The sequence below is a fragment of the Leptidea sinapis genome, chromosome 15, assembly GCF_905404315.1.
Source record: "Leptidea sinapis chromosome 15, ilLepSina1.1, whole genome shotgun sequence".
NCBI classification, from domain to species: domain Eukaryota; kingdom Metazoa; phylum Arthropoda; class Insecta; order Lepidoptera; family Pieridae; genus Leptidea; species Leptidea sinapis.
Window position 1 is genome coordinate 6,107,717 of NC_066279.1, and position 14,690 is coordinate 6,122,406.

Consider the following 14,690-nt stretch of genomic DNA (forward strand, 5'->3'; position numbering starts at 1 on the left):
GTATTGCCGATATTAAAATCGCGATGCAAAAGTAACTGTTGATCGTAGATGGGTGAAAATTTAAAGTTGTATGTATTTTTAATGCTGAATCATAATCAAACAAATTTAAAAAAAATTACAAAAAAATTAAAAAAAATAAAAATTGCCGTGGACCACCCTTAACATTTAGGGGGATGAAAAATAGATGTTGTCCGATTCTCAGACCTACCCAATATGCACTCAAAATTTCATGAGAATCGGTCAAGCCGTTTCGAAGGAGTTTAACTACAAACACCGCGACATGAGAATTTTATATATTAGATTTATTTTTTTAATTATTTATTTATTGAATGCGCCAGTTTATAACATGTCGGTGACGCGAACCCATATGATTTTCCCTTACCAAAAAGTGCCGGACGCAGTTTTAACTTCAAAAATTCTCGGCCCCAGTTCCATAAGTACATAGTGTGCATATTAATGTCAGATCTAGCATTAAAGGTCGTCAGCCTTCTATAAGTCATGATGTCCCAATAAAATGTAGAAGTAGTATTATGTGAACTAGTATAATAGAGAATACGAGAAAAGGTGTGCGCAATAGTGTGTTACGTAAGTGTTACGATGGAATCATCATCATTCACAGCTCAACCGACCACGATTTGCACGAAGCACAGTATATTCTGTGTTTAACGTTTAGCTTTGGAATTCGGTTTGAAAAAAGAATACGAACATGCTCGTGGTTTTTTTTTTATTTTTATAAGACCAAGGCGATGGAGTATTTTGCCCCCGTATAAGTGACGCAAACGGATCATGACAGATAAGTAGTTGTTCTTATACTGGGCCGAACCATAGGCTTCATTAATCACTTTTATATCTTCTAATATATAAAATTCTCGTGTCACGGTGTGCGGGACCGAACTCCTCCGAAACGGCTTGACCGATTCTCATGAAATTTTGAGTGCATATTGGGTAGGAGGTGGTCTGAGAAACGGACAACATCTATTTTTCATCCCCCTAAATGTTAAGGGTGGTCCACACGATTTTTTTTTTAATTTTTTTGACGTTTTTTTTTTAAATTTATTTGATTATGAGTCAGCATTAAAAAATACATACAATTTCAAATTTTAACCCATCTACGATCAACAGTTACTTTTGTATCGCGATTTTTATATCGGCAATACAACGTTTGCTGGGTCAGCTAGTAATATATAATAACTTTAATTTTAAGATAAAAAAATAAAGGAAAAAAAAAAAAATTGAAGCAGACCTCCCGGTAACAACACCATCCGGCCACCACTACTTAAAGTTTCCACATATTATTTGACGACCTGTTTAGCCGAGTGGTTAGTAGCCGGTCCCGGGTTCGAATCCCGGTAGGTGCAAGCATATATATGATGAATATTGATGTTTGTTTCCGAGTCATGGATGTTTATATGTAATAGGTATGTTTAAGTAAGTATATTGTATTAAATATATCGTTGGCTTGCATCCCATAACACAGGTTATATGGTTAATTTGGGGCAAGATAATTTGTGTTAGTGTCTCTATATTATTATTATTATTATTATATTATTATTCCGCGTTATAACTACCTTAATGTATCAATTCTGCAATAATATTTTATTTCACAGTCCTTTCAATTTTACACTAGATACGGAATATAAACGAAGGTCAGGTTTCATTTCTTGTAACATTTCGCAATCAATCAACAATTTGATTAAAATACTATAATTTCATGTTACTTAGGCAAGGAACGGTTTTCTGTACGCTATAGTACCTACATAGTTCGCAAAGTTAGTAAGGGAGAAAGCGATTCCTAACGAACCTGATATTTGTAGCCACAAGACGAAGTCGAGGGCATCAATAGCTCCGAAAAAAAAGAAAAAAATTATTAAAAATTTATATTATATTAAATAAATAGCATGTGTCAATTCTACAAATTGAATGAAAAACGGCTTTATAAAGTTTTTTTGACAGCCTTTTAAAAAATGATTAAGGCTGACACTTAGTTTTTAATGAAAATTGTAGATGGCTAGTCCGCAGTGTGCTAATAATATTTCCAAATAAACAAACAATTATGACCCATATTGCCCAGTGGTTAGTGCTACTGCGTACTGAGCTAGAGTTACCGGGTTTGTATCCCGGTAGGTACAAACTTTTATATGATACTAGCTGACCCGACAGACGTGTTCTGTGGATAATAAAAAAAATCTGTTTTATAGGAATTTGCCAATAATATTTTAAAATATCAAGAATTTTGTCGTAAGAAATGCTCTCTGTTGTTATAATGAAATTGTTTCACAGTCGAACTGTCAAACCGTGCGTCACTAATTTCTCTCATAGAAAATATTTTCATACAAAACAAATATTGAAAATAAAAATAATTATGGGTCCCAAATGGAAAAAAAAACTATCCTATCTCTCAAGTAGCACTAAACTGCACTCTATGAAGTAATTCCCATTAAAATCTGTTGATTAGTTTAGAGTCCATCGCGGACAAACAACGTGACACGTAATTTATATATATTAAGATTAGATGTTTATCAGGTATAACTTTATACCAAGTTTATTTGTAAAGCTAATCTATAACAAAATATTATTGATGTGTGTTGCGTTAAACATTCACTTTGATGTAGGTACTATACTATAAATGTACATAATAAATTTATTCGAAGGATTTTATTTAGTTCGAGTGACGTATCGAATCGAATATTTGAACGGTTAGCTCAGTTGGAAGAGCAGTCGCACGGAACGCGAGAGGTCGTGGGTTCAAGTTCCGCATCGTTTATAAAATTCTGTTTTCAAATTTTATTTGTGTATTTATTCTAGAAGTGAGGGTTATCGTTTTAAAAACATAACAAATTATTTAATTTTTATTTCAATCATAACTAAGATGGCCTTAAATCGAATCGTATAAATGTTATGTTTGTACAAGAAGGTACTTCATGTTTATATTGACTTATCACTTGACACGTGGTAGCGTTTTCCTCCATACGTTATGTAAGTCAGGTCGCACACTGAACATAAAATTGTAGCGGTGTGAATTTTGGAGCTCCATATAGTCGGGCCCATAGACTAATTATATACTACCGTATTGACTATACATGAACTGACAGAGATGTGGTGCTGGCGCCGCGTGCTAAGGATACCATGGACGGCTTACCGCACTAATGCCTCGATCCTTAAACAGCTAAGAATAGGGAGCAGTCCACGTCTATCCACTACATGACTGCAGCGGATCATGAGATACTTTGGCCACGCTGGTGCTGATAACCTAGAACGTCTCATGGTCACCGGGAAAATTGAGGGGAGACCAAGAGGCCGGAGCCCACGACGCTGGTCTGACCAAATATCCGAGCTGACTAACCAACCCATCAGCATCGCACTCCACCATGCGACAGACCGAAACAGATGGAGGAAAGCTGTAGACGAACTTAAGCGGAGTCACGATCCTCAGCAATGAGGGAACGACTGTGAAGAGAGAGATGAACTGACAGCCGAGAACATAGAGATTAATATGTCAGTGTGAGCGTTAGTGTTTAATATTCAAAATACTGAGGCTGGGTTGCATCAACTAACTTTAGCAATAACAATCTATTTATTTATTTAGTTATTTATTTAATGGATCACCAACATAAGAAACAGTAGTCACAGTGCTAATGAATTACATTGCATTATTTATAAAACCTAACTTTTCCTATAGTTAAAGGTAATCACAGCATGCTTTGTGTTATAATAATTATGAGTAAAGAGGAACCCAAAAAAATATTGGTTAAATTACGAGTTATTTATATTGATATGAAAAATTCTGAGCGGTACTACAATTGCGCTCGTCACCTTAAGACATAAGATGTTAAGTCACATTTGTCCAGTAATTTCACTTGCTACAACGCCCTTCAGACCGAAACAGTAACGTTCACACATTACTGCTTCACCACAGAAATAGGCGCCGTTGTGGTATCCATAATCTAGCCGGCATCCGGTGCAAAGGTGCCTCCCACTGGTTAATCCCACTTGTATGCTATAAGTCTATGTGTGTGTTTGCATTCAGAAATACGGTAGTATTAAATATTGCGCCATAAAAAATGTGGCGCCACAATTTGCACGCCTCAAAAGTAGGTAACCCTGGTGTGCGGCCTGGCTAAAAGCACAATAATACAAATGGCGAAATAGAATCATACAGTTTAACATTGCGTACTATATGATGGTTATTAAAGGCATAAAGGCATTTATTTTATCAAAATTGATTCCTTTAGAATTCGTTTTGATGTCATTTTTAATAACTACTAGATACTACTACCGCTTCGGAGACAAATGGCGCTCTGAGAGAGAACGAGCGGCGCAAGAAACTCTCCCAGCATTCGTTTCTTTTGCGCTCTTATTAATCAAATATACAAAATTGTACTGTCATTGCTATGGCTATAAAATAATCATAATCTAGCCCCAGGCTGACTGATCACATAAATATTCAGCTGTGGAGTAGTAGGATTTTCGTCAGAGCCATTGTTTAATAAAACATTAAAATTTATTTATAGATAATTCCTGAACAGTGTCTGGGACTTTATTACAAAAGTGTATAAATTTACCCTTAAAGCTATTATGTATCTTATGAAGCCTACAAGTATTAGTTACAAGCAATCCCTTATTTCTAATGTTATAATTGATTTTTCATTTTGATTGTTTTCCTATTTCATAACGAGTTGTAACTATTAAAAGTGCAATCATGGCTCACGTTCGAAATTATCGATTTTTTATTTGTATTTCGTAACTCATATGATCGCAATATTAAGAAAAAAGCACATATATTACCTCAGTAATTAATAAAGTATATTAATATGTTAAATATGTTCCTCGCACGCTTAAATTTGCATTCAAACATATTTCTATTCATAATCGTGTTCGACCGTTGCTCGAAGCGTTCCCCATAACTTCCCGGAGACAGTCTACGGGCATTTAATGTGAATAATTTTTATTATTATCGTCTGTTTTTGGGTGCATATTACGATATTATTAATAACGGTTTCCGGGTTGCAGGAACGATATAAAATAGGTAATAGGATAGGATATATAAAAAAGTCTAACGGCCGGTCCCAATATACTATCTACAGATAGAGATAAATAACTACCTTCTAGTGTCAGTAATTAGCTGTTAATAATCTGAAGCTGTCCCTATATACCCGGTAAGTCATTCTCTCCTTATATTGGGACGCATGAATTGCAATTTCCATTAAAATTCTATCGCTGGTAAGGCATACGTCGTCCCATTGGCAGACAGCGTGGACGGATAAGGTGAGTTACCGTCGATAAGTTTATTGGGACAGAAAAGTCAACGATAGTTAAAAAATTTACCTCAAGTAAGAGATAGACTGAATATTGGGAACGGCCGTAAGACAACCCTATTGTCGTCAGAATAGATAGAGTCACGCGAAAGAAAGAGAGGCAATTTCTAGGTAAATACAAATGTAGGGTAATAGCGCTGTGCGATCTGAATTACACCTTATTGTATGGCAGCAAGAGTCCCTATTTCTTTAATTGATTTTGCAGAGTGAGACTTCTGTACTTGTACTGTTTAAAGTAGAAATGAAAAATTCTCTTCGCTTTCCAGATCCTTGTTCTAAATAAACTTTTTTAAGTACTTTAATGTGTGGTGAGTGTAATCTACAAAACAAATACAATGCGTGCGCGGCTGTCTGTATATTGAATAAAAAAAAATGTTATATTATTATCTTCATTTAAAAAAAAAGTGTGCGTCTCGGGACGCCCGACAGCAGTGATAACTTAAAGTAATCTAAATGGAACTGTTAAATATTGTAATTGTTTAACTTGAGAAAAGCTTAGGTTATTATTTATATCTTATGTCTATTAATATGATAATGTAAGGAAAGTTTATTTAATTATTTTTTAATAATAATAAAATCTTTAATTGATTATGAAATATATTTTATTCTTAGTTACAATTGTTGAATATGTTCATTAGAATTTTGTGTATGTACATTAATTAGTATTATTATTGAATCCTTTAAAAGTAACGATTGGTTAGAGTGAGAGAGGAAGAGCCTGCCTACCGTTGCCGTATGCGTGAGTGAAAGGGAAGCCATACAGACTGACGCCGTGATGCGTTACGTTACGCAGCAGTATACCCTCCCAGAAGTTATCACTTTAAAATTGCGGTATTAAATAGTTTCAAGTGACAAAATATTTAATACATAATTCCCTTGACATTTTATTGCGGTCATTTCATCGTTACCTCGGAAAGTTAAAAGTATACAGTTTAATGAACATGCGGTTGAAGTAATAATAATAAATAATTATAGTTTCCTTTTCTTTTTTTTGTGCTGAAATGATGGTTCATGAACGACCATTGTTGGGTTTTTCTGTTTACAATTAAGAGGTCATTGATATTGTCGGTAGAGATCCCTGCAAAAAGTTAGGTCCATCGTCTAAATGACAATGCAGATTATTTAAACAGCTTTTGAAGTACCTGTCAGATCCATAGTAATGGAAGATATGGCCTTTATTGTTTTCCAAGCTGATGTGTGTAGTTGATACATCTAAGCCAGGGATTCCCAGCCTTTTACCTTATGTGCCTCACCCAATGTAATGCAAAAATGCTACGCCCCCATTAGGCTTTGATGGGTAGTCGAAATGAGAAAATTAAGCAAACAATGAAAATATAAATGAGTGAGCTTGTGTGATATGAAGAATATTAATTAAAAGTTATGTTGTCAGCTGTACAGCTGAAGCCGCCGTGCCCCCCATTGAGTCAAGTTGGAAATCTATGATCTAGTAGAGACAAAGATATTATAAGCATATAAACAGAGCCATAACTAGCCTGATGAATTAAGTTAATGATAAATGAATGATAGTGATACAGTGATCTGTGGCGACAGACTTAAATACAAACGATTTGATATCCTCCCCCCTTTTTTAATTTCGGTAAAATACAAACAACCGAGTCACTTAACATTAGGGAAGTAGCTACATCTATATATTGCCTAGTCTTGCAATAAATACAGAAATATTGTACGATGTATTGGCACCAAAATGATTACAATCTAAAAATGACAGAATTCAAATGTAATATTTTGCTACTTTTTATTGTAACAGTATTGATGGTAAGATTAAGTAAAAACTCGTGAACCGGTTGCCTTAAAAGTTGAATCGGAATGATCTCAGATGAAACTATGACTATATAAAGGATGAGGTGATAATGACCACTCAACGAGCATAGGTAGTTTAAGTTAGTGTATCGGATAGGTGGCGCTGGTGGCAGTGATTTATATTTTTTGAACCAAAGTTTTTTTTTATGGAATAGGAGGACAAACGAGCGTACGGGTCACCTGGTGTTAAGTGATCACCGCCGCTCACATTCTCTTGCAACACCAGAGGAATCACAAGAGCGTTGCCGGCCTTTAAGGAAGGTGTACGCGCTTTTTTTTGAAGGTACCCATGTCGTATCGTCCCGGGAACACCGCACAAGGAAGCTCATTCCACAGCTTAGTAGTACGAGGAAGAAAGCTCCTTGAAAACCGCACTGTGGAGGACCGCCACATATCCTGGTGGTGGGGATGATATCCTAATTTAGATCGTATTGTAGTATTAATGTAGGTATTACCGAATTGATATGTAATTTTGTATATATGCATGTGATATGATATATGAATATGCACCGGGTAATAGCTAGTATACTAAATTATATTTAGTATATCGTTAAAAAAAGTAAAAGAATACATACCAGAAAGGATTGGAAACAAGATCTCACGGTTTTCCCTATTAATCGAAGCATAACAAAACTATTTTATTTGTATTAATAATAATTATAGTTGTCCTATTTCCTGTTTATCAGGTATAGATTTTTGTAATTGGTTAATTTTTGTCAGGTTCCTTTCAATAATTGTTCGTGGTCATTTATATTAATACTACAGTTACCATATCTGACGACACTATCTATGGTTTTAGCAAACAAAATGTATATTTGAAGTGAACACTTCTTTAGCGGCGTTGAGCATTTTTCTTGGGATGGGTATAAAATGTTGGACTTCAGGTTCGGACGTCAGGTAACGTGGCGTGATCGAAAATTCGTAAGACAGTCGATGAAATTATGGACGAAACTTGATTTTTCTGAGCGATAAAATTTTCAATGTAAAATAATGTAATATAAATTGTCATTTTTGTGAACGATAGCGCAATAATTGAATATTGTATTTAACAACATAAATGCTAGTACTGTTTTACTGATAAATAAAGGAATTCGTGTGAAATTATTTCCCAACCATTCCAAAATATTCAAATATGCACAACGTTAATGTTCAAGTTTTCACTTCTGCCGGCACTCCCGGAGTGTAACCTGTATATTTTTACCTGATGGGGAGTGGTGAGGCAACCACCCTTGGATATCCACAACACCAGAGGTCAAGAGATGCCTATAAGGCATAAAAGGCATTTATTTTCTCAAAATTGATTCCTTTAGAATTCTTTTTAATGTCATTTCTAATAACTACTAAATACTACTAGCGCTTCGGAAACAAATGGCGCTCTGAGAGAGAAGAAGTGGCGCAAGAAACTCTCCCAGCATTCTTTTGTTGCGCTCTTTTCAATAAAAATATATAATTTTGTACAGTCATTTCTATAGCTATAAAATAATCACAATCTAGTCTCAGGCTGTCCGATCATTTAGATATTCAGCAGTGGAGTAATATGATTTACGACAGAGTTATTTTTTTTTATAAAACATTTAAATTTATTTATAAGGTTATATGCTCTATTCTTGAAGGTCCCTAATTCGTATCGGTTCGGGAAAACAGCAGCCGGTAATTGATTACACAAAGTTTGTGGAATGCCCGGCTTCAACGTGATGTGGATGGTATTTACCAATATCAAAGTATCTCGAAATGCTTCAATTGTGTTCGGTTTTGTTTCAGATCCACGAGTGGCAGACTGGGCCATGATGTCTTCCCCCCTACCGACGTTAGCCGCGTGCTTGTGTTATGCGTTCTGTGCGAAAAAGCTTGGACCGACATTGATGGCGAATCGAAAACCTTTTGAGCTACGAAATGTACTTGTCATATACAATTTTGCACAGACAATATTCAGCGCGTGGATATTCTATGAGGTGATTATTAAAACTTTAGATTACTTATACGTCTAGATAGACTGTTGCAGCTGTGAGAAAGTCGATAAAAGAATGAGGTTAACAGTTAACCTCTATTTTGGGCAATGCACGCACGCTAGTGTAAGACGTAGCTTGTCACGCACACTAAAGTAATAAACCTGGCCTGTTTTCATCGGTTGTCTACCAGCAAGATGCTCTATTGTTACGTATAAAATATTAATTATCTAAAACTAATACAATACATGTACAGACAGGTATTTGACTATAGTTCATTAAAAAAAAATAAGATATAACTATATAGTATTTTTTTATTCCTTAATAGCCTACAAAATGTTACCAATTAAATCTGTTTTCGTTTCTGCTGAAATTTCACATTCAGACTCTTGGTGGTTGTTGAAAAGAACGTTTGGATTTTTTAAAATTATTATTTTTTCGACATTTTACTTTTATTTGTCTTTTATACAGCTACAATAACTAATATATATATATATATATATATATCGAGCAATAAGAATGTGGCTGTCTGTTGAAACTCTTTGCGCATGAAGGGATCGAAAAAAAAACACCCGTTTAGTTTGGATGATGTAATGGTTATTAGGACATTGGGTGTTTTAATGTTGGCAAAAACACCCAAACTAATTGTTATAGCCAACTCGGGAAATGTGAAAATTATAGAATGTAACTAGCAGCATCTTGGCATATTATATTAATAAGTTTTTTTTTTCTTAAATTGGCACTAAATGTTTACCCCCTTATTCATAATGGTCCGCTAACTTTAAACAGCCGCTTAGGAGTTTTTTTTCTCATTCTGACTTAGGTCAATAGAAGAAGACAGAGTGAGAATAAACAATGCTTTAAGTTAGTAGACTATTATGAATAAGGGGCTAAGTGGAATGAATTTAAACAAGGAAATAACATTATGACGACGAAACTACCATACCTTAGCTAGATTTAGTTGTCTATGGCACCAAAAAAACTGTGCTTTCTTGGCGACATTAAAGAACGATAAACAATACTATTTTAGGCCATAGAATATAGACTTTTTTTAAAGACTCAATACAGCGTTTATATATATATATATATATATATATATATATATATAATATTTTGTTTATATATATATATATATAAATAATAAATAATAAAACTATATTACATACATAATGTTATTTCCTTGTTTAAATTCATTCCACTTACCCCCTTATTCATAATAGTCTACTAATTTAAAGCATTGTTTATTCTCACTCTGTCTTCTTCTATTGACCTAAGTCAGAATGAGAAAAAAAAACTCCTAAGCGGCTGTTTAAAGTTAGCGGACCATTATGAATAAGGGGGTAAACATTTAGAGCCAATTTAAGAAAAAAATTACTTAAAACTTACTTAAAAAATTATTTATTAATATAATATGCCAAGATGCTGCTAGTTACATTCTATAATTTTCACATTTCCCGAGTTGGCTATAACAATTAGTTTGGGTGTTTTTGCCAACATTAAAACACCCAATGTCCTAATAACGATTACATCATCCAAACTAAACGGGTGTTTTTTTTTCGATCCCTTCATGCGCAAAGAGTTTCAACAGACAGCCACATTCTTATTGCTCGATGCGTGGTATCTGTATGAATTTCAAAGAAAGAATATTTTCGTTTAAGCGTGTTCCACACTACACAACGTCGCGCGCCGTAATAAAAAGTAGGTTATTCGAATCCCCTCCAGATATTTTAAACGCTGCAAAAGAATATTCAATTGAATTTTAATGATTGCGCTATACAAAATGTAAATTACTACTAAAATAAATAATTATTTCAATTATTCTTAGTTTATTTGTATATAATCAGTAATGGATGATATTAGGTTACTACTAGGACTGGCTGTTATAATGTTAGTAAGTTAATAGTTTCAGAATCTTTTAGAGGATTCATATTCTGGGTGTAGATAAAGGCTTCTATGCAGCTGTTGATAATTAGGTATTAAAACACTCATGTGATACTATTATTAATTAACTCACATTCGTGTTTTAATACCCCTTAGTACACAACAGTTGCATAAATAACTATTAAGCCAATGTCTATTCATTATATTATTATCCAAGCTATACACTACATTTAAATCAATATTAGAACTTTTACGTGTGCGGTCTCTAATGGAAAAAAATCTTTTTTCTAATTACTGCATTAAAAATCATTTATACTATACAAATATAAAGGAACAGAAAATGTTTTAAACGCAATGAATATATATCTTAATATATATAAATTACGTGACACGTTGTTTGTCCGCGATGGACTCCTAAACTAATCAACGGATTTTAATGGGGATTACTTCATGGAGTGCAGTTTGGTCCAACTTGAGAGATATGATAGTTTTTATTTTCGATTTGGGACCATAATTATTTTTATTTTCAATATTTGTTTTGTGTGGACATATTTTCTATGAGAAAATTTAGTAACGCACGGTTTGACAGTTCCGCTGTGAAACAATTTCATTATAACAAGAGGGAGCATTTTTTATGAAATAATTGATGTTTTGAAATATTATTGGCAAATTCCTATAAAACTGTATTTTTTTTAACTATCTACAGAACAACGTCTGTCGGGTAGCTAGTATAATATATTTTAAACAAATATTGATATAAGTAAGCCGTATGTGTTAGTGCGTCGTTAAGTGCCTTACATCATCGAATTAAACTAATATTTTTGTTTGTCATGTTTGTATAACTATTTGAACTTCTATACAATAAAGATGTCTTCAGTAGTAAGTACTAAGTGATAAATGTACGTAGTGCGATAAATATTTAAACTTAGTTGTTAATTTATGTATATTAAACCTCTTAATCAAATAATGGAAAATATTTTTCATTACTCATACTCGGAAAGTAATGTTGTTTTGATCAGATTATTGGGTGAAAAATGCTGCTTCCCTCCATAGAGAGGGAAAAACTCATACAAATTACTTCCCACCTAAGGGCCGGAATGAACATTAAAAATAGAACTGCTGTGAAAAGTTTTATGTAAAAGAAGAACTAATTAAAAAAAAAATATGCTGCGGCCATGTGACTTTCTAAACAGTCCGTGTGAACTTAGCGCAAACTTCTTTGAGCGGAATAAACTGCAACAATTACGCGGTAAGTTCCATATTTGAAATTTAAAAAGTCGACATAAATTGGCGGGATACTAATCTGTTAGCTTAGATAAACAACTAGTTTTATTTGCCTCATATTCGAAATGAAAAGTAGAGTGTTTAACTCGGGTAAAAGTATCAATTCCTACTCGGACTATAGCCGACCTCGCTGCGCTCAGGCGTCTAAATACCTCGGGAATTGATTATTTCGACCCTCGTTAACAATCTACTATTACAGCCTATTCTTCATTAGCCCTATGCATAAAAATGGCACTAGTAGGGTAAATGGGATGGTAGCAAAAATGGGATGGGAATAGTAGTATACTAAGGTCGTACTGCAAGTTTTGTGGATTATCATCAATAATTCCACATATTTTGTTGATGAAATATGTATTGTTCTTCAAAGAAAATTTCTTCACTATAGTAAGGCCAACGAGAGGAGATAAAGAATGTAAACAAGCGGACCGTTACTAGGAGTGTTCCATTTCAAATACCGTAATTGTTTTTTAAATAATTGTCCAAATGGCTAGTTCAAGAAGCTTGCAGTAATACCACGTAAAAAAGGTTATATTTTCCCTACCGTTTGAAAATTACTGGACTTTCAAGAGTGTGTATATTGTGTTGATTACTTATGTGACCCACAAAATCACCTTCTGTATGATTCCGTATAAAAAATAATATTCATTAATTAATCAAAGTAAGTGGGTTTCACCGATAAGTCGTTTCAAAGCCAACCCTATTTACAACGATGTTTGATTATTCGATATTTTCAAGCCCGTGATTTTCTATGTTGCAAATCTAGGTGATTTAAGTCGTAGCGTACTTATTCTTTGAATATTATAAAATTGTTGAGAATAAATGTTATGTTACGTCAGTCATATGACCAGTCCGTACTCGAGATTATGGTCGTGCTCTGGTTTTTCTGTTATGAAATACACGACTGTCTTGTGATATGCGCTTTGGTGTTGGAATCGTTTCAATCCGTGTTCCTCGATAAATTCGTACATATATTTAGTAGACCATGTTGATCTGTGTCCAACTATTTAATCAGTTTTTTAGTTTATTACACGAAATTAAAAAAAAAATAGTACCTATATGTATTTTTCAAATTAATTCGAACTCCTGTTTGCATGATCTCCTGTTATGTATGTATGTAATTAGTTTTTACCTATCTGTAAACTCGTAAATAGTCTTTAATGTTACTTACATAATGTAGTATGTATATATACGTTTTTTACATTTTTCCTACATATTTTTTTAGGTATTATTGTATATTTCTGTAAGTTTTCAATTTATAATAAAATAAATTAAAATATAACTAGATCTGTCGAAGTGAAGTAAGAAAATCAAAGAACTTCCGCAGAACCGTAAAATTAACTTTTTCATATAAACGCAAAATACTCAGATTTCCGTAACTATCACCACTTGTCGACTATACCTTCCTCAGAGTCTCACCAAATATAAGAAGTCAGTCGGCGCCTTTTTCTGACGTGAGGCAGTAATGTATAAACATAATTGTGTTTCGGTCTGAAGGGCACCGTAGCTAGTGATATTACTGGGCAAATGAGACTTAACATCTTATGTCTTACGGTGACGAGTGCAATTGTAGTGCCGCAAATTATCGGGTCTGAGGGTTTTAGTTTTTTTCAAGAATCCTGAGTGGCACGGCAACCTGAACTTCCCGCTTTGCTCGTCCCTCATTTTCATAAAAAAAAAGCCATTTTGCCGTCTATACAGACAAAGCTTCGGACTGTTCTGCATAATTCAAATTCAATGTATGTACATACATAACATACCTACATTAAGTAGCTCCAAAGATATTAAAAGTCTGTCTCAGTCAGTCGCATCGATAATACATTGCATTCATCCTCAACGTTAAATTATCAAAAAACCACATACCTGCTGAATCGAGCAGTGGGATCTTGTACTAAAACATTTCACCGTAGCGCAAAATAGTGCGGTCTCAACTAAAAAACGTAATTGTATTAAGGCGACACTAAATGCCAGCGACCTTGAGCAATATGAGTTCACGGCGGCCGGCCCACCATCTATGTAACAAAGCCAATATTTTCAAAATTCTTGGGTGGAAAACAGTTTATATGCTTACAATCCTCGTTATTCACTACTAGTCTGAATAAATGAACCTACACAAAAAAGAACAACTTATAAGAATAACTTTTCTGAGAGAAGTACCAAAAAAAAATGCGTCACGCCATTCCAAAAAACTTGTTTAACTTTAAAGAAATGTGGTAGTTCAAAAAGGCTCGGCAGTGTTAACTATAACCAACAGCAAGCATTAGCAACCTACAAGTAAGACTTAAGGATATGTGTAACAGGATTAAATAGTGTTTATAGCTCGAAATGCTATACTTTCACCACAAAACTTGTCTAAAAACACCATGTTTGCGTGTTTTCTGCTTACTCTTCGCCTTAAAAGTATCGGAATCTAGGTAGTCTTTATCGCTTCAAATCACAATTATTA

At 34.0% G+C, this 14,690-nt stretch overlaps 1 protein-coding gene across 2 annotated transcripts in view; it reads left to right on the forward strand.

Moving 5' to 3' along the window:
- LOC126968228 (elongation of very long chain fatty acids protein AAEL008004-like) overlaps positions 1-14,690 on the forward strand; it is a 96,369-nt gene that overhangs the window by 51,915 nt on the left and 29,764 nt on the right. For both annotated transcript variants that reach the window (XM_050813100.1, XM_050813101.1), the window contains one exon: positions 8,898-9,088. In XM_050813100.1, coding sequence (XP_050669057.1) covers positions 8,898-9,088 — 191 coding nt within the window. The remainder of the gene's footprint in view (positions 1-8,897; positions 9,089-14,690) is intronic.